Source organism: Eleutherodactylus coqui, chromosome 2 (assembly GCF_035609145.1).
Source record: "Eleutherodactylus coqui strain aEleCoq1 chromosome 2, aEleCoq1.hap1, whole genome shotgun sequence".
Lineage (NCBI taxonomy): Eukaryota > Metazoa > Chordata > Amphibia > Anura > Eleutherodactylidae > Eleutherodactylus > Eleutherodactylus coqui.
The window spans coordinates 278,277,777-278,301,903 of NC_089838.1; the positions used below are offsets into that span (position 1 = coordinate 278,277,777).

The window sequence follows — 24,127 nt, forward strand, 5'->3', positions numbered from 1 at the left end:
AAGAATGATTAAAGGTTTTTTATAAGTCTAATACAGAGAACAATGGACGCTTTCATGTTGCTTATCAGAGCTGCATCCCGGCACTACTTCTATCAGTGCATCATATCATTTACCTATTGATAGAGCACATGGATGGTATCACACTAAAGGTCCTGACAACCAAACATGTCTCAAAGTTTGTCATGTAGAATGGAACTAAAGTTTTTTTCCCCACATGTCAAGTTACTGATTTGGTTAAATAAGTATACCCTGTTTCCCTGAAAATAAGACATACCCTGAAAATAAGACATAGCATGATTTTCCAGAATTTGTGAGGATGCAAAAAGATTTTTCAGGCTTTTTGAGGATGCTTGAAATATAAGCCCTACTCCAAAATTAAGCCCTGCTAACAGTTAATTAAAATAGTCAATTTAAATAGTGTCCAGGCAGCTATACATGTAAAAAAGTTAAACCTTTTTGAACAAAAATTAATATGACACTGTCTTATTTTCAGGAAACACGGTAGTTGGAAGGTAAGAATACTTTACCCGATATATTGACCAATGCGATTTCACAGAAAATAGTCCTTGTGATTAAATATCAATGCATTAACTGCTTGATGGAGTAAAGTCATAATACTCATTTGGGGCACGTGCCTAATGCTTCTTCTGGTCTATTAGTAGCAGTAATGGCTTCTGTCGTACCTGACCATTAAGATGCTTTGGCTATTTAAAGGAGACAGTGATTTCTGTAAGCGGATTTCAGTGGCTTTCTATGCAGCCTTCGTCCTGGATGAAGGTGACAACCACCCAGTGTCTGTATAATCCACAGTGGTTTATTATAAACCGTTCCATACAACGTGCGAAACAAAATGCAGTATATATATATATCATGAGAGATGTTCACTGAGGATACAAGAACACAGTTCAATACATTGCTTTCAACATAAAATAACAACACAGAGGCAAACGCCTGTATCAATATCCACTCTGACACTGTACAATCTGCAGGCAAGCGTGTTAACTGCACTGCAATCATGCTGCATGAGTGCTGAGATATGACAGGTACAAGATGGCTGATCAGGCAATCAGAAAGGTTCACCTACAAGATGCTGTCCATACCCTGCAGGTGATGGGATCACCTCTGATAGTTAGATGAACAGGGATGTTTCTGTCATCCCAATGCTAAAATATTCTTCAAAAATACATTTGCTTTGCTGTTGGATAGTGTTGAGCGAACCGAATCAGTAGAACCCTGTTTTGGGTGGAATTTGCCAAAAGGTTAGTTCAGCACAAACCTAAATCGAGAAGTTCTACCCAAAACAGGGTTCTACTGGTTCAGTTCGTTGAACACTAGTCCGGAACACTGGAGTATAACACTGTCTATGAGCCCTAAAACCTCTCTATAACACTATTAGAGATGAGCGAGCGTACTCGGTAAGGACAAATACTCGAGCGAGTATTGTCCTTACTAAGTAGCTGCCTGCTCGCCCGCAAAGATTCGGGTGCCGGCGGGGGGCAGGGAGCGGCGGGGAGGGGGGAGTGGGAGGAGGATCTCTCTCTCCCTCCCCCCTGCTCCCTCCTGCTCCCTCCCGCAACACAGTGCTAACCCCGCCGGAACCTGAATCTTTGCGGGCGAGCAGGCAGGTACTCGCTCGAGTATCTGTTCTTACCGTGTACGCTCGCTCATCTCTAAACACTATATACAGACTGTTATGGCTCTTAGATAGTGTTGTACATCAGTTATAGAAGTTTTGGTGAACTTTTGGTTTGGTTAGAATTAATTCAGGCCAAACCAAACTTTTCAAAGTCTGCTCATCACTACTGTTAGAACAACAGATCTTATGCCGGTGTGATGTTGGCAGTGTTGAGCTCATATTCTGGATACATACTGTATATGAATTATGCAACATGTTATAAGCCTATATAGATACTGCATAGATAAGCAGCATGCTACCTGCACTACTTGTGTAATTCATATCTATACCGACTTTGGGACAAATGTATTAAAAGTAGCAATGGCAAGCGTTACTTGTATATACTGTAGCAGTAAAGTACCCTGTAAGCAACTTTTTTTGTAGACGAACTGCATGGCTCAGAATTAACAGTAAACATTAGTGTTGCTTTTTTTGTTTCCTTTTATTTACAAAGCTTTAAGCCTTTTATTGGAATGCATTAATAAAGCTGGTACTTTTTTAATTAAATTTTCTGCTAATTTAATGACATACCTCCAGACTTTCACTTTGATGTCAAATCTGTTTTTTCATATTGGTACATTAAAAAATAATATGAGATTGTTTTCAGTAAGAGAAACAAAGAAATATTGTAGATATGCTACCTTTCAATGGCTAAGAAAAAGAAATGATGTTGCAGCAAGCTTTCAAGACCACTTAGGTTTTTTTTCATCAGGCTTCTGAAGCCTGATGAAGAAATCTAAGTGGTTTTGAAAGCTTACTGTAACATTGTGTATTTTTGTTAGCCATTAAAAGGTATCCTATCCACAAAATTTCTTTGCTTCTCTTACTGAGAACAGACACAGTTTGTTCTACTCGCTAAAGTGGTATCAAACTTTTTTCTTTTTATTAAAAACAATTAGGCAGGAATTTGCAGCCAGGGGCAGAATGGAGTAACCTAAAGAAACCACTTGTAAATATCAATCTCATAGAAACGGAGAATTAGGATATGAACCAGTATGTCCTTTATATTTATTATTAATGGTGATCAAAAATATATTTTTTATGAGAGATTTAAAACACCATAACCTAAAGTAATTTCCTGCTTTACTCTTACCCTATTAATGTGTACTATTAGCCTACGTTGAGCTAATAGAAGGGTATTCCCTAATTGGGGCCTTGAGCTATTAGCGAGAGCCAAGTAATACAGACCCCTCTACTCTGGATGATTACATATAGCCACAGAAAATATTGGATAACCACTGAGTACTGGAGGAGTGCTGCAATACTTATAGAAAAGCTCCTCTAGAGAAAAAACTAATGACTGAAACTCCTAGAGGCATATGAACGTCAGCTATCGGCTGGTGTGACTGGATGACTCTAAAAAAGCGGTAGTCGTTCCATTTCTAAAAGGTGCATTGAATCAAACCAAATATATGAGACGAATATTTGTTTGGCTGTGTATTCACCTTAAATAAAGTCAAAGATGTTAAGATAAGACATATGTACAAATACAAATAATCTGTTGGCATCCTGCAGTCGGTTTCTTAAGCTTCCGATACACTTGGTACCCCCCGGTTTTTTTTTACCATTTACCTATACAAAGTCAATTAGGAAGATCAACTGTTGACAACCAAGAGATAAGTGGAGCATTAGAGCATTGTAGTCAACATACTTGACAATAAGTATGTCTAAGTGTGGCCTTATACAGCCTCATCAATCTTGGGTGGATTTCTTGACAAGCTCCTGGTCTCTTGTAAATATAAAACTTTTGTTTTTTGCCAAATATTCCCTAATCAGCACAAATGTTTATGATGAATTTATAGGTGGTCAATCGGTCATACTTTTTTTTCCTGGCTTCACTTCTGTGTCCATCAGTTAAATGGTCTTTCCCAGGTACCATTGCAGTCCATCATGTTGCGGAGATTTGATAACAGTCCTTTATTGTTTTTCTCAATGATTGCAACTCATGACAACCAATGAAGGAACGTATATAGTAATGTTAAAGAAACTCAATGTATAATAGTGGCATCGATGTCTACTAATGAACTGATCAATAGATGTTTAGACATTAATGAAATGATCATGCAATAAAAAAGGGACTGAGGTGGTTAAAACAAAAACTAAAAAAAAAACTAAACAAAAAATTAGTGAAGGCAGTTTGTTTTTGACAAGTAGTAAAATAAGTTCGTACAGTATTACTAACATGGTGGTATCCAAGCAAGGCTGACAGACCGCTTCTTTTGTAAAAATATACAGCTGTGATGTGTGACGTGTACACTAATATAGGACACAGCATATATTGGAAGGGGGTCCCATAACATTCCAATGGTACAGGGAATCAGAAGAAAATATATTGGTACAGACAGTGAAGCAGGACATCTGTATTGATTTCATCTATATATATACAGAATGCTGTTCCACTACTTAGCATTCATTTCCACATCATTCAACCACAAAGTATACAAAAAGCATGATGGAGAGGATGAGACTTGGACTAAAGAGCAGATTTAACCCAGAGCCATAGTAGTATTCAGGTCCCCTTTTGTATTCGCTGACACACAACTGCCGGATGACGGTGCTCTTAACTCTGACTTCTGTTTGGTCTATATCAGAGACATTCTTCCCCTCATTTGGTTTAATCACATATTCGGTCATGGACATGTTGTAGCAATCAGTGACAAATCTGTCTTCCGACACATGCGAATTATCTTGGTACATCGGTCGATAAACCCGACTGGGCATTTGGTTTTGGTAGCTGTTGTAATAACGAGAGTCCATATCATTGCCAAAGTTGTACCTCATGTTACTAACTGCATTGCCTAACATGAAACCTCCAACTCCTCCCGCAATGGCGGCACCAGCCACATATTTCATGTTGGTCTTGCTTTTAGGAGGCTTGAACTGCTTATTGTAGTTGCTTCCTCCTGGATTATAATTATTTCCCCAGCCGCCGCCATGATTCCAGTTGCTTCCAGGGTTGGCTGGGTAATGGGGTTGCCAATTGCCTCCGGTGTTGCCTGTGTGGCTGGGGTTCCAACCGCCTCCAGTATTGCCTGGATAACTTGGATTTCGGTTACCTCCAGAATTCCAGCCACCACCTTTACTTTTCCCTCCTTTCTTAGAGGCTACCGACAATGCGAGAAAGAAGGAGATTAACGCTACTTGAATCCAGAAAGCTTTTGCCATCTTGGTCAACCTGCAATAAGAGGAATAAATGTTAGGAAATATTTTCTTATTTCAATGTAATTCTTATTTCATATAATGTTAAATATGAAACTCAGTCTTAGCTATAGCACACAAGTTATTACATTGTGATATAACTGCTGCAACCTGACTGACATAATAAAGTAATATGTAGTAAATCTCAAAGCAGTTTTACAAATTGGAAGGTAGAGAAGCCAGTGGCAAGTAAGACTGTAAGGGGGATATTTGTTAATATCCACCTTTTGAAGCCACAATACTCATACTCTAAGAGATAGTCCGACTATCTGATTTGCATGATAGCCTTCAAACTCTCCTCTGGCAGATGATATTGAGGGAGTGAAGGATTGGGCATGTTGAATTTTACATGCCCAATCCTTTTGGTCTCACAAAATAAGTCTCTGCCAGATGAGTCTGGTTGCGACTTACTTTCCTTTCCCGACTGAAAATATACCCAGTCTCAATTCATTTGTCTCCTTTTCCCGCTGAAAATACATGCATACTCAATGTATAGGGGACTTGGGAGGAATAGCTGTCAGCCAAAAGAGCATTTGGCTGACAGCAACTGAAGGTCAATAGACACTTTAAAAGGGTATTCTGTAGAGATGAGCGAGCATACTCGTCCGAGCTTGATGCTCGTTCGAGTATTAGGGTGTTTGAGATGCTCGTTACTCGAGATGAGCACCACGCGGTACTCGAGTCAATTCCATTTCCTTCCCTGCATGTTTAGCGCCATTTTCTGGCCAATAGACATGCAGGGAAGGCATTACAACTTCCTCCTGTGACGTTCCAGCCCTATCCCACGCCCCTGCAGTGAGTGGCTGGCGAGATCAAGTGACCGCCGAGTATATAAAGCAGTCCCGCCCACTGCTCGCCTCAGACACACGCTGGCAGAGATTAAGGAAGGTGCTGTTGTTCATTCAGGCGTAGTGTTAGCATCTTCAAGAACCCCAACGGTCCTTTTTAGGGTCACATCTGACCGTGTGCATTACTGTTGTGGCTGCTGGGAGCAGTTTTGCACCCCAAATTTTTTTTTTCATCTCAGGCTCTGCAGGCTATTACAGATATAGCGTTCTCAGTCTGCAGTCAATTATACAGAGTATAGGGGCAGTACTGGTGAGGCAGGGACAGTGCTAGTGTAGAATCCTGTCAACAAAAACCCCAACGGTCCTTCTTAGGGCTACATCTGACCGTGTGAATTACTGTTGTGGCTGCTGGGAGCAGTTTTGCACCAAAAAGTTTTGTTTTCATCTCGGGCTGTGCAGGCTATTACAGCTATAGCGTTCTCAGTCTGCAGTCAATTATACAGAGTATAGGGGCAGTACTGGTGAGGCAGGAACAGTGGTAGTGGTAGTTTTTCAAAAAAATTCCAAAAAAGCTCCTTGGTTGGGCTACCCCTGACTGTCTGAAATTTTCTGTGTATCTGGTGGGAGTTGTAGTGAATCACTATTGCATGGCTAGGCCTGTTTGCAGCCTTCTGTTTTCTTTGTTTCTGCCTGGAGTTAGCGTTAAAATACCGCTGTCAGCCTTCAACTGTACGCAAATAATTCCATAATTATTTACACTGCTCTGTGTCTGCCGTCAACTTGACGCAGAGCGTGCGGCGACAGCCACTGATAGAGGGAAAGTCATATTCACGCTATATAGCCTGTATTCTTTTTCAAAAAAATTACAATAAAAGCTCCTTGGTTGGACTACCCCTGACCGTCTGAAATTTACTGTGTGTCTGGTGGGAGTTGTAGTGAATCACTATTGCGCCACTAGGTCTGTTTGCAGCCTTCTGTATTCTTTGTTTCTGCCTGGAGTTAGCGTTACAATACCGCTGTCAGCCTCCAACTGTACGCCAATAATTCCATAATTATTTACACCGCTCTGTGCCTGCCGTCAACTTCACGCACAGCGTACGGCCACAGCCACTGATAGAGGGAAAGTCATACACAGGCTATTTAGCCTGTATTCTTTTACAAAAAAAAAAAAAGCTCCTTCTTAGGGCTACCGCTGACCGTCTAAATTTTACAGGCTTCTGCTGGGAGTTGTAGTGCATCAATTTTGCACAGCTAGGCCTGTTTGCAGCCTTCCGTATATTTTTTTTCTCCCTGCAGTTTGGTTTAGAATACCGCTCTCAGCGACAAAGTGTACGCAAACAATTCCATAATTATTTACACCGGGGCTGTGTCTGCAGTGAATTTGATGCACAGCGTACGGCCACAGCGACTGATAGAGGGAAAGTGATATACACACTATATAGCCTGTATTATTTTACAAAAAAAACAAAAAAGCTCCTTCTTAGGGCTACCGCCGACCGTCTACATTTTACAGGGCTCTGCTCGGAGTTGTAGTGCATCACAATTGCACAGCTAGGCCTGTTTGCAGCCCTCAGTATAATTTTTTTTCTCCCTGTAGTTTGGTTTACAATACCACTCTCAGTGACAAAGCGTACGCAAACAATTCCATAATTATTTACACCAGTCTGTGTCCGCAGTGAATTATATAGGGAATGTGATATACACACTATACAGCCTGTATTGCTTTTTTTTAAAAAAACAAAAAACAAAAAGCTCCTTGGTTGGGCTACCTTTGACTGTTTAAATTTTACTGGGTGTCTGGTGGGAGTTTTAGTCCATCACTATTGCACAGTTAGGCCTGTTTGCGGCCTTCCTAACTATTTTTTTCTGCCTGGAGTTTGCCTTACTATACCGCTCACAGCGAGAAAGTGTACGCACATAATTCCAAGATTATTTACACCGGCCTGTGTCTGCAGTGAATTTGACGTTCAGCGTACGGCCAACACAGGTACTTATAGAGGGAAAGTGATATACACAGTATATAGCCTGTCTTCTTTTTTTAAAAAAAAACCCAAAAAGTTCCTTCGTTGGGCTACCTCTGACCGTCTGCATTTTACTGGGTGCCTGGTGGAAGTTTTGGTGCATCACTATAGCACTGCTAGGCCTGTTTGCGGCCTTCCTTCCATTTTTTTCTGCCTGGAGTTAGCGTTACAATTCCGCTCTCTGCGTGAAAGTGTACACATATAATTCCGTAATTATTTACAGCGGTCTGTGTCTGCTCTATTCGTAATCCACCATGCTAAGGGGTACGGGTAGGGGTCGAGGACGTGGACGCGGACGCGGGCGAGGACACGGAGTTCCAAGTGAGGGTGTGGGCACAGGCCGAGTTCCGGGTCCATGTGAATCCCAGCCGGCTGCTGCGGGATTAGGAGAGAGGCAAGTTTCTGGGGTACCCAGCTTCATATCACAATTTATGGGTCCACGTGGTAGACCTTTATTGCAAACCGAGCAGTGTGAGCAGGTCCTGTCGTGGATGGCAGAAAATGCATCCAGCAATGTATCGGGCACCCAGTCTTCTACGCAGTCCACTGCTGAAACTCTGAATCCTCTGGCTACTGCTACTCTTTCCTCACAGCCTATACTGCAGCTACAAAAATGGTACTGGGGTCTGCCTATACTGTTGCAACAAAAATGGTACTGGGGTCTGCATATGCTCCTGCTACATAAATGTTACAGGGGTCTGTTGATACTGCTGCTACAGAAATGTTACAGGGGGCTGCCTATACTGCTGCTACAGAAATTTTACAGGGGTCTGCATATACTGCTGCTATAGAAATGTTACTGGGGTCTGCCAATACTTCTGCTACAGAAATGGTACTGGGGTCTGCCTATACTGCAGCTACAAAAATGTTACAGGGGTCTGCCTATACTGCTGCTACAGAAATGTTCCTGGGGTCTGTTTATACCTGTGCTACAGGAATGTTACAGGGGTCTGTCTATACTATGGGTGCACTAAGTCTTCCCATAGCGGTGTTTTACCTATGTGGCACAAATAATACAGTGACTGACTAGGCCAGAATTGCTTGCCGAGGCCAAGTTGCTTGGCAGGTCGAAACTCTCCCATGGTTGGGGACTCCAATTTCTTCCTGTGTAATACCATCTTTGTGCACTTACAGCATAGGCTAGGCCAAGGAACTCAAAGACTGACCCTTCCAGTGTTGAGCTATCTATGTTGCGACACATGGATTTCCCGTTGCTATGTAACTCAGGGCACCTTGGGTCACAAAGGTAGAGGCTTGGAACCGAGCCTGACCCTGGGCCCGCTAACGTGCTTCCCACACAGACTATAGCAGGTCCTGATCATGGTGTGTTGGGCTTGTAATGCCACCTCCTCCTCCTGCTTGGGGTCAGGGGATCCGCACTGGGCATCATGTATTTTCTCCCATGTTACCTCAGTTATCTGAGACACTGGTTTGGGCCAAAGAAGAGGAGCATTACTGCATTGATGAGATCTTCACAGCTGTACTAGCATCGGAGTCCGCTCTATGCCCACAATTGCTGAGGGTGTGTGCAGAGGCCTATGTCCTCGGCACAGTGAAAGTCAGCCATGTTTGGGCACTATCATTACTTCATGTTTATTACTGTCTTTGGGTTCCTTTGGCTCGCCTATGCTGTGGGTGCACAAAGACTTCCCATAGCGGTGATTTACCTGTCCGGCACAAAGTCACTGACTGACTTGGGTAGGGTGCATAGTGCAGATGGCTTTCCCCTTGCGGTGTTGATAGAGCTATCCGACACCTAGATGGAATGAATACTGTGTGGGCACATGGACTTCCCATTGCTATGTCAGTCGCGGCACCTTGGGTCTCACAAGGTTTTGCTGGGACCGAGCCTAGCCAAGGGCCCGCTCACATCCTTCCCACACAGACTACAGCGTGCCCTGGTCATGGGTTCTTGGCCTTGTAAGGCCACCTCCTCCTCCTGCTTGGGGTCAGGGGATCAGCAATGCACATCATGTATTTTCTCTCGTGTTACCACAGTTATCTGAGAAACTTGTTTGGGCCAAAGGAGAGGAGTGTAACTGCATTAATGTTACAGGGGTCTGCCTATACTTCAGCTGCAGAAATGTTACAGGGGTCTGCCTATACTGCTGCTACATAAATGTTACGGGGTCTGCCTATACTGTTACTACAGAAATGTTACTGGGGTCTGTCTATACTGTTACTACTGAAATGTTACTAATACTGGGCTCTGCCTATACTGCTGCTACTGAAATGTTACAGGGGTCTGCCTATACTTCTGCTACAGAAATGTTACATAGGTCTGCCTATACTGCTGCTACAGAAATGTTACAGGGGTCTGCCTATACTGCTGCTACATAAATGTTACTGGGGTCTGCCTATACTGTTACTACAGAAATGTTACTGGGGTCTGCCTATACTGTTACTACTGAAATGTTACTAATACTGGGCTCTGCCTATACTGCTGCTACGGAAATGTTACAGGGGTCAGCCTATACTGCTGCTACACAAATGTTACAGGGGTCTGCCTATACTGCTGCTACACAAATGTACTGGGGTCTGCCTATACTGTTACTACAGAAATGTTACTGGGGTCTGTCTATACTGTTACTACTGAAATGTTACTAATACTGGGCTCTACCTATACTGCTGCTACTGAAATGTTACAGGGGTCTGCCTATACTTCTACTACAGAAATGTTACATAGGTCTGCCTATACTGCTGCTACAGAAATGTTACAGGGGTCTGCCAATACTGCTGCTACATAAATGTTACTGGGGTCTGCGCATACTTCTGCTACTAAAATGTTACTGACTGGGGCATGGAGTGTAGGCCGAGGCCACCATGTATTTTCTCTCACGTTACCACAGCTATCCAGGGCACTGCAATGGAATTTCTTTATGTACCCTCTGTGGGTTCCTGGGAGCCACCCATGCTGTGGGTGCACACAGACTTCTCATAACGGAGTTGTACCTGCCTGGCACTTTAAAAAAAACCCAGACTGACTAGGGCATGGAGTGTGGGCCGAAGCCAACATGTATTTTCTCTCACGTTACCTCAGCTATCCGGGGCACTACAATGGGATTTCTTTATGTACCGTCTGTGGGTTCCTGGGAGCCACCCATGCTGTGGGAGCACACAGACTTCCCATAGCGGAGTTGTACCTGCCTGGCACTATGAATAAAACCCAGACTGACTAGGGCATGGAGTGTGGGCCGAAGCCAACATGTATTTTCTCTTACGTTACCTCAGCTATCTGGGGCACTGCAATGGGATTTCTTTATGTACCGTCTGTGGGTTCCTGGGAGCCACCCATGCTGTGGGAGCACACAGACTTCCCATAGCGGAGTTGTACCTGCCTGGCACTTTTACAAAAACCCATACTGACTAGGGCATGGAGTGTGGGCCGCAGCCAACATGTATTTTCTCTCATGTTACCACAGCTATCCAGGGCAATGCAATGGGATTTCTTTATGTACCGTCTGTGGGTTCCTGGGAGCCACCCATGCTGTGGGTGCACACAGACTTCCCATAGCGGTGTTTTACCTGTCTGTCCCCAAAACACTGACAGACTTGGGTAGGGTGCAGAGTGCAGATGGTTTACCCCTTGCGTTGTCGATGAGGTATCCAACACCCAAACAGAATGAGTAGTGTGTGGACGCATGGATTCCCCATTGCTATGTCACTCGCAGCACCTTGGGCCACACAAGGTGTTTGCTGGGACAGAGGCTGACCCAGGGCCCGCTCACATACTTCCTACACCGAGTATTACTGCATTGTGGATATGTGTAGAAGTGCTGGACTGGCAGCTGAGTCCCCTTTATGCCCACGTTTGCAGCTCCTGACGGAGGTGGCACAGGATTGGAATGAAGATAGAACGTCAATCTATTATCAATTCTCAACAGCATTGTGGGCTATCGCCCACACTTTCAAATATGGTCGCTGCCTGGCCCTGCCAACCCTCTGCAGTGTGTGCCTCCGGTTCCTCCTCATGGCAGACGCACTTATAAAAAGACATAAGGGTGGTGTGGCTATGAAGCCAGCGTGTGGCATGAGGGCAGCTGAAGGCTGCGCAGGGACACTTTTGTGTGCGCTGCGGATGCAGGGTCGTGCGGGGGGGTTGGGCAGCATGTAACCCAGGAGAAGAGGCAGCGGTGTGTTCCGCAGGCAGTGATTGTGCTTGGTTGGAGGTAGTGTGGTGCTTAGCTAAGGTGTGCCTTGCTAATGAGGGTTTGTCCGAAGTAAAAATTGTTAGGGGGGGGGCACTCTTGCCGCTATTGTGCCTTAATAGTGAGACCTGGGAACCTGAGATGCAGCCCTACATCTTGCCCCTCGCCTGCCCTATCCGTTTCTTTGTCATTTCCATCACTTTCGTTGGTTTTCCAGATTTTCACAAATGAAAACCTTAGCGGAGCACGGGTCATATACAAAAATGCTCGAGTCGCCCATTGACTTCAATGGGGTTCGTTACTCGAAATGAACTCTCGAGCATCGCGGAAAGTTCGACTCGAGCAACGAGCATCCAAGCATTTTGGCGCTTGCTCATCTCTAGTATTCTGAGACTTTACTGATGACCTTTTCTAAGAATAGGTTATTAGTAGTTGGTCAACTGGGGCCCGATGCTCAGGGTCCCTCAGGATGTCCGGTCTTGACTGCAATGAGGAGCCAGAAGCATTATAGGAGGCAGCGCTTCCATTGGTTTCAAAGGGATGGTGTCAGGTCCGGCGGCTCTTGGGGTCTCGGTGCCTACACTACCAGGCCTAGTACCCGGGCTGTGGGGGTGCAGCGCAGGGGAGCCCCAGTCCTTGTGATCTCTCCTGGCTGCCATGATTCAGTACGTCGGCTCCAGGCATGCACTCCTGTGTGCAGGGGTGTGCACCTAGTTAGTCGGGTTTCTGGGGATGCGGCAGGTGCCGTCCTACACCGTGCTCCCATTGTCATGACTTCTAGGTGCGCCTGCCTTAGCAGGCGCCGATGACTGTTTTGGCTCCTGCTGCTGACTTTGCCTTTGCCTGACCCCTTGTACCTCGTTCTTCTCTGTTGCCGACCCGGATTGCCTGACCTGCCTATGTGTTTGTTTGTTTCTTGTATTGTCTGTGCATCTGACTCTGCCCCGCATCCCTAGGGAGTCTAGTAACTGTTGCCCAGTTGTCGCCCTAGAGCCTAGCCTGGGGGGAAGGGGGGGGGGGGCAAGTAGGTAGGGACAGAGGCTGCGGGAAGTTCAGGGACTCCCAGTTACCCCACCCTCATAGTTCCTTGACAGATGGAAGCCAGCTATTAAACATGCGGTGCTCACTAGTGATTGCAACATCTGGCCCACTGTAGGATATGCCAGGCCCAGGAACGTCCTCCAGAACAACCCCAGAGGCTCCGGGTGTAGTCCTATTATTGGAGAACCTAGAAAACCATCATTGAAAGTTACTGCTCTCTATGTACAGATGTAGCACTCATTAACATGACAAGTGCATCGTGATATCTTGATTTACAGCATTGTAGTACATTGTAGGCAAGTTTTCATAACACGTTAAATGTCTAGTTAATGCTGTTTGCTACATCTGTACTTGCCCATCATTATCCATGCTCATCCTCCATAAATGCATTGAAACTCAGTCATCTGAGCAGGAAACTTTTGGGCTCAGAGCCTTTCTGCGTTCTATGAGTGGTTATGGATTAGTGCATTCATAGGAAAGAATTGAAAATGCCTCTGTTGTTGAACATTATCTAGTATACCAACTGCATGTGTGTACTGTACGCTAGTTACGTGAAGTCTGGCCATTCCTGGGCTCTGTACTAAAGTCGATGACATCAAGGGACTGTGCTGGAAAGAACTTACAACTAACCTTACCTCATTGTGGAGCGTAACCTGTACCCGGGAAATCAATCCCCAAATTCTAGAGATCTAAAAAAAGGGGAGTAGTTACCTGCTGCAGTGACCCATGGAGCTGGGGTGGTGAAGTTTCATTAGAGGAGCAATGCTCGAGTGAAATAAGCTGCTACAGTATGTGGTAGTGGGTGGCAGCTGCTAGGACCCATAGTTCCATTGGCTGTCTATGACTGGATGCAAACCCGAGCATGACCAGACTGTATGGTTGAGGTTCCCAGCCTTGGAAAATAGGGAAATTCCTGTATTGTTTAACTTGTTGTAAACCTCCAGGGTTATTTCAATAAAGCAAGCTTCAGCCAAAAAAATTAGTCCTGCTTCTGCTATATAAAAACACTTTTTTGCCTAAGGCTGTAAACTGTTCAATGTCAACATCCCTGATGGTCCCTGATGATCCTGGTGTCTAGTGGTTACTCAACTCTCCCAGCTCAGGAAACTGAACATTCATCAAATTCAGGTTTCTCTTCTTTCCTTGAACTTAACTTAGAGCTCCGAGCAGAAGGAGATGGAGGGACTATGTAGGCGATATAGAACAGCTGCAGAGCTCCCTTTATGATTGGGCAAATATTCTGCTGGATCACTAATGGGGGAGCTCAGTGAGTCTGCGCAGGTTTTCTCTGAGCGGGGTTAGGGTGGTTTCACATCTGTATCAGAAATTACACTTTCCTGCACTGTTCGGGAAGAAGAAAAGGTGAATCCTCGTGGCCGAACGGCTCCGTCTATGGATGGTACTGAACAACGCCAGACGGACCCTAATGACTATAATAGGGTCCACCCGATCTCCGCCCAGCTACCTGGCTTTTAGATGGAAGAAAGTGCTGCATGCAGCACTCTTTCTTCCGGTATTTTCAGCCGGATCTGTGATGGAACCTCTGGCCGAAGATTCCGAAGGAAGATGCGAAACCAGCCTTAGGCCGATCGCACATGGCTGGATTTCAATTAAAGAATCTGCGATCGTCACCCGCGAGGACGATCCTCGTTATTCAGCACACATTAAAAAAATAGAACATATGCTTGTCCGTTCAGATGAGCGAATAGCGATTGCGATTTCTGCAAGTGGATTTTAAATCGCAGCATGTTCTATTTCTGTGCGGAATCCGCATAGATGGCTTCCACTGAAGTCAATGTAAGTCGTATGACCCGCAGCCCATTCATCGCTAGGTGATGACGTGGGAAAAACAAGCATTTCAAAAAACAAAAAAAAACTGTACTGCGCTTGACCAACGGTGAGCATCTGCGGTCATCCGCAATACAGAAGAAGCCGGTAGATGGGGTCACCGGTCGGGTTCACAGCCAGAATCCACATGTGGGTTCCCGCAGCGTAATCCAGATCGTTCGTGTGAGCCTGGCTTTAGTCTGATAGCTTTGTGGCTGTGCTGCCAAGTACTGTAGCAGAAGGAAATACTGTAGCAGAAGGAAATAGACATTGTTGCATTTGCTATGTAAATCTTGGATGGAATATAAACAAATATATCCCTTCTATCCTCCGAGGCTGCGAGAGAAGTATGGTCCAAATTGTAACATCTGCAAAAAACTATTTGACAAAGAGAAGCGTCAAATGAAATGATCCCAAGAACATAGAGAACTGTTGGTTTGCAGAGAACATTTTGGAGCTGAGGCATCATTTCATTCCAGCCAGCATCTTGTGATGCAGAAGAAGCAGGGCTATGAATAAAAGGCAGGAAGCCAGATCCCATCCTCACCAACACATTGAATGCAGGGCCGTGGGATGCGAGGAACAAACTGCAATAATAAACTTTCTTAGCCTAGAACAAACAGTCCGATGAGGATACAAAAAATACTTCCTCCTCCCACACATGCTGGGGTATTAAAGGGATTTGCCCCTTATAGTAAGTGATCGCATATCACTAAGATATTTACTGATTGATGGGGGTCCGACTGCCAGGACCCCTACCGATCCTCAGAATAGAGCAGCTCATGGCACAGAGAGTCCTGGCACTGAGCAGAACAAAAGCTGAAGGGACCAAGGATGCATTGTTTTCCTTATCGTCAGGGGTCCCTGAAGTCAAACCCTACTAGTCATAAAGTTACAGCTCATCCTAATGCCATGTTACAACATTATTACATGGGAATACCCAGAGGTGCAGCATTAGGGTCCTGGACCCCAATGCAGAATCAATTTGTGGGCCCCTCACCGCCCATATGTGTTTTATAATAAGGGTATCTTCTTTTGTGGCAGAGATGCCCGCTGCAGCTGCTATCTCTTCACCTTCTATAGCGACACCCCTTAAAATACTCTTTTAAAGTATTTAAATGGGTTAATTCATATGCAAGTATTTTCCTGCGCATTTCAGTTGCGCAAAAAGCCCCAAAATGCAGCATGCTCTATTTATCTGCACGTTGACGCACCAAAAGTCCCGATAGCAGTCAACGGGGATGATCAAATGCATGCAAAACACTGCGTAACTGCGTAGGAAGTAGTACACATCTGCAACTCATTAGACTAATTAACCATATCACTTTTTTTGCTTTGCACATCATATGCCGATGTGCAAGCAAAGAAAGCATAGTTCGTTCCGCAAAAGCACTGCGCTCATGTGCATGTAAATTCACATACGCCCGCGAGACGGTGGCCTAAGGATCTTATTTTCCTGTCTTTTTATGGCCACCTGCAGACGACCGGGTTGGATCACGCTGCGAGAATTCACGCAGTGGGATGCGGACCCGGGCCCCTACAGAAGCTTGCGGCTCACCTGCTACCGGCGTTTTTCATCTCCTGCTATGCGCCGGCGCATGCGCAGAGTGGAGCCGGCCCGTCACTCTGTGAGACCCGCACAGAAATAGAGCATGCCGCCATTTGTTTTCTGTGTGCTTTCACGTGGACAAATCATGGCTGTGTGCATAGGATTGCGTTTTGTAATGCAATCCTATGCAGGCGGGCACGGGCGGAAATTCTGCGGGAAATCCCGCTGCAGAATTTCCACCTGTGTGCAGAAGGCCTAAATCATATAAAATCCCATCAGTTGGAAAAAAGTAAACACTACTCAGGAGCACGAGGCAGCCAGACGTATTATTAGAATGTGTCCTGGCTAACTTTAGCTGTAAAGTCACACATCCCATGACACGTCCCACTCCCTGCCCAGTTCCTCGGTCACAGCACTTCTCTGTTTTTCTCATTTCTAAGTAGAAACATCTTACACTTTGCCCAGACTGCCATAAAACGTCACCGCAGAAGACAGAGGAACTCGTGGGGGTTTCTGGCTAATCAGTTCTGGGACACATTGTCTTTATTTGTCTAGCTAAGAGTCAGGGAATATCCCGTCATCCCTCCTAGGGGGAAAGCACTCGTACTTGTTGCACTCGATCACCCCTTCCAGACGGCCCCTTGTAAGGAGGGGGGGGGCAGTGGACTTCATATTCCTGGTCCTATGTAAAATTCTTTTTACAATATCTTGTTTTAAGAGACATTTATTTCTGCTATATGTTAATGTTTTGTATACGTCATTTTCTATTGCGCTCCCCCACACTGTATTTGCAGCCAGGGGCGTAACTATAGAGGATGCAGGCAGAGGCGTAACTTGAAGCTCCCGGGCCCCGATGCAAAACTTGTAACAGGGCCCCGAACTATAATGCTTTACTCATAGTACTGGGTTCCCTATATGGAGAAGAGAGGCCTTATGGGCCCCCTAAGGCTCCTGGGCCCGGGTGCAACCTCATCTCCTGCATCCTCTATAGTTACGCCCCTGGATGCAGGGGATGCGGTTGTACCCGAGCCCAGGAGCCTTAGGGGGCCCATAAGGCCTCTCTTCTCCATATAGGGAACCCAGTACTATAAGTAAAGCATTATAGTTGGGGGGCCCTGTTACAGGTTTTGCATTGGGGCCCAGGAGCTTCAAGTTAAGCCTCTGTTTGCAGCTATTGGCGCTGCGATGTTGGCGGTTGGTTGGCCGCTGTGTGGCACATTTACTATACCCTGTGAGAGTTGCTGGCTATTTATAAAACCTTTTATGACAATTTCTGGCATGTGGGGATTTACGCAAAAATTTGCAACATTTCAGCCTTTTGGGCCAGCCTCGCCACTTTTGTTAAAAATGGGTAGGGCTTGTCAGAAGGGGGCATGGCCTTCTAGGACCGACAGTTGTATAATTTATGCCAGATCTGATGTATATTTCTAGATAGGAGCACAGATGTGCCTAATACATGAATACATGAAGAGTAGAGATGAGTGAGCCTACTCGGCCACGCCCCTTTTTCGCCCGAGCGCCGCGATTTTCGAGTACTTCCGTACTCTGATGCAAAGATTCGGGGGGCGCCGTGGGTGAGTGCGGGGTTGCAGCGGGGAGTGGGGGGCAGAGGGAGAGAGGGCTCCCCCCTGTTCCCCGCTGCTACCCCCCGCTCCGCCACGCCTCCCCCACCCTCCGGCGCCCCCGAATCTTTTCACCCAAGTACAGAAGTACTCGAAAATCGCGGTGCTCGATCGAGTAATTACTCAAAACGAGTAGGTTCGCTCATCTGTAATGAAGAGGCAGGCGCTGGGGAAAACATATTAACTAGAGATGAGCGAACCTACTCGTTTCTAGTAATTACTCGATCGAGCAACGCGATTTTCGAGTACTTCCGTACTCGAGTGAAAAGATTCGGGGGGCGCCATGGGGCGGGGGGAGGCGTGGCGGAGCGGGGGGTAGCAGCGGGAAACAGGGGGGAGCCCTCTCTCTCTCCCTCTCCCCCCCACTCCCCGCTGCAACCCCCCACTCACCCACGGCGCCCCCCCGAATCTTTTCGCCCGAGTACGGAAGTACTCGAAAATTGCGGCGCTCGGGCGAAAAAGGGGCGTGGCCGAGTAGGTTCACTCATCTCTAATATTAACCCTTTAGTGACGGCCAATACGCCTTTTTACAGAGGTCACTAACTGGCTTTTAACCTGCACATACATCTTTTTAAGGCGATGGCTTAGCTGACTAGTGACAGCCAGGGTCCTGCTCTAACTGTGGAGAAACCTCAGATTCTGGCAGTTTAACCCCTTACATGCCATAATCAATAGCAACTACAACATTTAAGCAGATGACAGAAAGATATATATATGACTGGTGGAGGTGTCTTCCGTGCCAATGTGAACGGTCCCGGTAGCTCAAAAATGTAGATTAAAATGCAAGGGCATGCACATGAAAGCAAGTGATCGCCTTCCCATTCTAGACTCCTCTTAACCCCTTAACGACTGCCCATATGTTTTTCAACGGTGGCCGTTAACAGGCTTTATTATGCAGTGCCAACGTTTGAAAGCAGCTGCAGAGGAAACCTGGTGCAGGTCTCCCGTGCCAGGGGGAGCAGGTGTTTGTCGGATGACAGCCTGGCACTTGCTCTAACAATTGGGGACTGAAGAAACCTTCGATCTCTGGTATTTAATCCTTTACACGTTATGGTCAGTACAACTGCGGCATGTAAAAGGCTGAGGGAGGGGGTTCTCTCTGTCACCCATCGGACAATATGATCACGGGGTCCCAATGGATTGCTATGGCACCCGAAGGTTTGAATGAAGCTTCCTAGTCTGTCATCTACGGTGGCCTATGAGGCTCATAGGCTTTTTAATGCACTACTATACTGAAGGCTTTCTAATGCAGTACTATGCTATAAAAAGTAGTGAAAAAAAGTAATAAAATAAGAATAAAAATGCTAAACCCCCACATTTTCCCCTTTAGGCCTCATTCACAGGAACGTGTGTTTTGCGTGCGTATAATACATGCTTCTAAAAGAACCAATGGGGTCCTATAGAAGCGTTTCTATGCGCGAAATTAGCAGTGCAAAATAGCGCGCACCTGAAAAAGATAGGACATCAGCTATCTTAGGTGCGCGCCTGAAGAAGTTTCCATTGACTTCTATGGGGGCAGGAGTTAATGGCAACTCCTGCGCTGGGAATAGATACCCGCTGCTTACAGCAGGACATTTAAAGGTGCTTCTGGGCAGCACTTTTTAAATGTCTTCCTGTAAGCAGGGGGTATTCCTAATGCTACAGCTGTCACAGCAAGGTTCTTCTCCCATTGCTTTCAATGGGGTCTGCGCTGCTGCCGCCCCATTGAAAGCAATGGGATGAAGGCAATCCCCACGCGGAAAATAACCCATTGCTGGAGAGAAAAAAAAAATCACCTAGCAGCGCTGCCCAGCTCCGGCGCATGTTGTCTCCGGCTCCCCGACATTGTTCTTTATCATTTTCTTATGGCTGGGGATTTAAAAATCCCTGCCTCCTGAAAGCGCTGTCTCTGATTGGCTGAGCGCTGGGACCAATCACAGCCATTCAAATATTAAAAGCAATGGGATAGCATTGCGGTCCTCTGCCACATCTGTGACAGCTGTGGCAGTGGATTCCTTTAACCCCGCGGGGAGTCCCCTTTAATTCTGAACACTGTGACAATGCTGCCACAGTATTCAGTGATGAAGCGACCTTCGTGGAGCAGCTGCTCCAGTGAACCAGCAAAGTTTCATGCTCTCTGCATATGAAACTCTGCCAGTTCACACTTTTTTCGACTAATGCGAGCGGCACATTTTTTTTACGCAAATAGTCACGGAAAAAAACGCACTGGTCTGATCTCGGCCTCACTATGTAAAAAAAAAAAATCACATATGGTATCGCTGCATTCATAATGACCCATAGAAAAAAGTTTGTACATTTTTTAACCCCCACAGTACATGTCATGAAACAAAATAGCAAACCATAGAGGGAGCTGGGGTTAGAGGGAGCAGGGCTAGAGGGTCAGAGCCCTCTAACCCCACCCCTCCTCCCACGCTCTCAGGGGAATCCCTTGGGGCTATAGGGAAATCCTTTGGGGAGAAAGGGGGAGGGAGTCCCCTACTGCCCCCGCTGCTGGGGAATTGCCCAGCAGGGGGGAAGGAGTAATACCCCGCAACTCACAGCAGGGCATTTAAAAGGTGCTGCCCAGATGCACATTTTAAATTTCCTGTTATAAATTCCTGTTTGTCCCTGCGAGGATTACCGGAACCCTCGGGGCGTCCCCTTATCACCGCAGGGACTAATAGGAGTTTACAGTGGGACATTTAAAATGTGCTTTCTAGGCAGCACCTTTTAAATGCCCTGCTGTAAAAAGAGGGGAATCTATTGCCAGCACAGGGGTTTCCATTAACTTCTGCACATCCCGCACCAAAGATAGCCAATGTTCTATCCTTGTGAGGTGTACACCGTTTTGTGCTACTAAATTCTCCCATCTGAGCGCTTCTATAGGAACTCATTGGCTTTTTTTAGAAGAGCTCCTTTTGCGCACCCCAAAACAACGCTCGTCTGACCACGCCCTGAGCGTCATAAAAATGAAATCCAAAAAAAACAAAAGGCAAAATGTATTTTTCCCTAATCCCACCAAAAAATAAAAGTTGTACAATACATTATATGTACCCAAAAATGATGCCAGTTAAAAATACAACTTGTCCCGCAAAAAACCAAACCCTCTTATGGGCATGTCCACGGAAAAATTTAAAAGTTATAGCTACTAAAATGTGATCCCAGCAAGAGAAACCAAGTAATCTTGTAGATATGATACCTTTTAATGGCTAACAAAAATACATCATGTTATTGCGAGCTTTCGAACCTCTCAGGGTTCCTGCGACAATGGAAAAAACTAAAAAAGGTGCAAACAGGCTTGGTCACTCAGGAGTTAAACCATCACTAATGTATGTCAAATTATTGTCCATTCTTTATTTGTTACTCTAGTCATCATTAACTGCAACAATGGGAAAGGTTAATGACACAAACAATGCTTCTTCTCTCTCACTGGAAGTATTCCGAGCTGTAAGAGGCAGTCTCATAGTCCCGGTGAAGTATCTCTATAGCAACCAAAGACCGAGCCATCTGCTGCCTCGTCTTCACTGAACGTCATCACAGCCCCAGCCCGAATCCAATACAACTAATTGCATCCAATGCAACCACCCCAGAGAAAAACAATCTCATCCATCGGTAATCTTTACAGAACGGCACTAGTTTGGTCTAATGTGACCCATTTAAAAATCTACTTTTATGCATTATGTTAAATTGTTTCACCAGATTGTAATTTTATTAAATTATGGTTTAGTCAGTCCATAAAACACAATTGGAGAATCAGTTCACATGGTATTTTCTTTTGAAATTGGACCTAAAACAAGATCACTGCATTAGAATTGCAAATTGATATTGAGATGCCAGTTCTTCATATTTCCCTACAAACATATAACTTCAAACTCTTTTACAGATTGGATGCCATGTTTCTTGGCATATTGGGAGATGTTGCCAAGTGCCGAATCAGGTACTACTAATACAATAACTAGATTGACCCGATGTTCGCTACATGAACATAAAATGTTTCAAAAGTGGTTGTTGTGAACTTCTAAATCTGCTTGGTTAGGTGATTATTTAGAGGGTCACTTTGTATTTGGAGCAGATATCTAATATAAAAAAGTCTACAGGTCTCTCTCTGTTTGTCTTTCTCTCTGTTTGTCTGTCTTTCTCTTTCTCTGTGTCTGTCTCTCACTCTGTCTCTTTCTGTTTGTCTGTCTCTCTCATTGTCTGCCTCTCTCTGTCTCTTTTGTTGTCTGTCTCTCTCTCTCTCTCTCTGTTATTGTCTGTCTCTCTCTCTGTGTCTCTCTTTCTGTCTTGGTATTGCTCTGTCTCTCTGTCTCTTTCGTTTTCTGTCTGTCTCTCTCCGTCTTTCTGTCTTTCTCTCTCTGTCATTCTTTTTCTGTCTCTATTGCTCTTTCTCCCTATCTCTCTAATGCGCTCTCTTTGTCTATCGCTCTCTCTCTGTCTGTCTATTGCTCTCTGTCTGTCTATCACTCTCTCTGTGTCTATTGCTCTCTCTCTGTCTATCACTCTCTGTCTCTCCATTGCTATCTCTCTGTATTTGTCTCTCTATTGCTCTCTGTCTGTCTATCGCTCTTGTCTGTTTCTGACTGTCTCTCAATCACTATCTGTGTCTCTCTATCATTCTCTCTTCCTGTCTGTCTCTCTATTGCTCTTTCACTGTTTATGTATTGCTCTCCCTCTGTATGTTTCTCTATCGATCTCTTTCTGTCTGTCTCTTTATTGCTCACTTTATCTGTCTGTCTCTCTATTGCTCTCTCTCTGTCTGTCTCACTATCTATCTCTCTCTTTTTGTCTATCGCTCTCTCTCTTTGTCTATCTATTGCTTTCTCTGTTTCTATCGCTCTTTGTCTCACTGTCTCTCTATTGCTGTCTCTCTCGCTCTTTCTCTCACTGCCTCTATCTATCGCTGTCTCTCTATCACTCTTTCTCTGTCTCTATCACTATTTCTCTCACTGCCTCTTTCTCTATCACTCTGTCTCTATCACTCTTTCACTCTGTCTCTCTATCGCTGTCTCTCTCTCTTTCTCTCACTGTCTTTCTATCGCTCTCTCTGTCTCTATCGCTCTCTCACTCTGTCTCTCTATTGCTCTTTCTCTCTCTCTCTGTCTCTCTCTCTCTTGGTTGGGGAGTGTATGGTGCAGCTTAGCAGTGTATGCTGTGTTGCTTAGCAACGCTTCACTCTTTCCAGCGCATACCTGAAGAACAGCAGCGCCACCCATAGGCTTAACATTGCCTGACAAGTCCCTGAATGTATTAAACTCACATTTGATTTTATGGCACCGGTGAGCATGTGTGTCATCTAATGACACCAACATCATACACAAAAGTTACAGCAAAAGGGTCAAAGTGTGGTGCAAGAAAAAGCATGTAGGCTTATTTATATTAGAAGTATTGTGCTGGAGCAGGACGTAAAATAATGTATTCAATATCTGACATGATCGGCCCCATTTCATTAATCTTAATACTTATCAAAAATTTGCTGACACTGATTAAGATCATAAGAAATGGACTTCCAGGTGGGGGTTTACCTTTCTAAAAAAAGATCCCCTTACTGGATCTCTTCTAACACGAGTAAACTTCAGTGTGTATACCTTTAAGAGGTCCTTTAGTTGGAACCCAACAGATAACAATATCTGAATAAAATAATCATAAGCATATCCGTGCCAAGACATCAATTACCTGGGTACTGCAGCTGAATAATGGCTTCTACCTAGCCATTAGCATGTGAAAAGCTCATCACAACGCAAAAGAATCTACTACGACAGCAATTTAGTGCGCAACAGGTAAAAGAAGCGAGTTTTAATTAATAGTAGCACTGCTAGTCCAAAACTAAGGAGAATATAATAAACGCCACATTTAATATGCATAAGCATCCATTGCAAATGAGTGGATGGAATGATACCCCAGCTATTGAAAGGCAGCATTCCTGCAAGTCAATGTCAGACTTTTTAGACAAGCCTTGGCTAAAAGGCTTTAAGGCTTGTCTAAAAAGTCTGACATTGACTTGCGGGAATGCTGCCTTCTAATAGGTGGCGCTGCAGAGGTATTGTTACATTTTCCAATTTGCATATTTCCCAGAGGAGCATGCATGGCCTTATAAGTCTCCTCAAACTCCTTTTAAGTGCTCTCCTTAAGGAGAAACGATACCCTTCCTGATAAGCATCTATTATAATGGTGCCACAGTAGTATAAAACATAAAAGACTGGTAAAATAATAGTAAAAGCAATTATTATTCATATGCGCAAGGGGGCCTAGCACTAGGTAAAACTCTCCCGTTACAAGGAT

General features: G+C 45.0%; 1 protein-coding gene across 2 annotated transcripts in view; it reads right to left on the reverse strand.

Moving 5' to 3' along the window:
* Positions 1-2,438: 2,438 nt before the first annotated feature.
* Positions 2,439-24,127, reverse strand: part of LOC136612606 (major prion protein-like) — a 30,448-nt gene continuing 8,759 nt past the window's right edge. For both annotated transcript variants that reach the window (XM_066593069.1, XM_066593070.1), the window contains exon 2: positions 2,439-4,850. In XM_066593069.1, the coding sequence (XP_066449166.1) occupies positions 4,097-4,840 (744 nt within the window). In that variant the 5' untranslated portion in view covers positions 4,841-4,850 and the 3' untranslated portion in view covers positions 2,439-4,096. The remainder of the gene's footprint in view (positions 4,851-24,127) is intronic.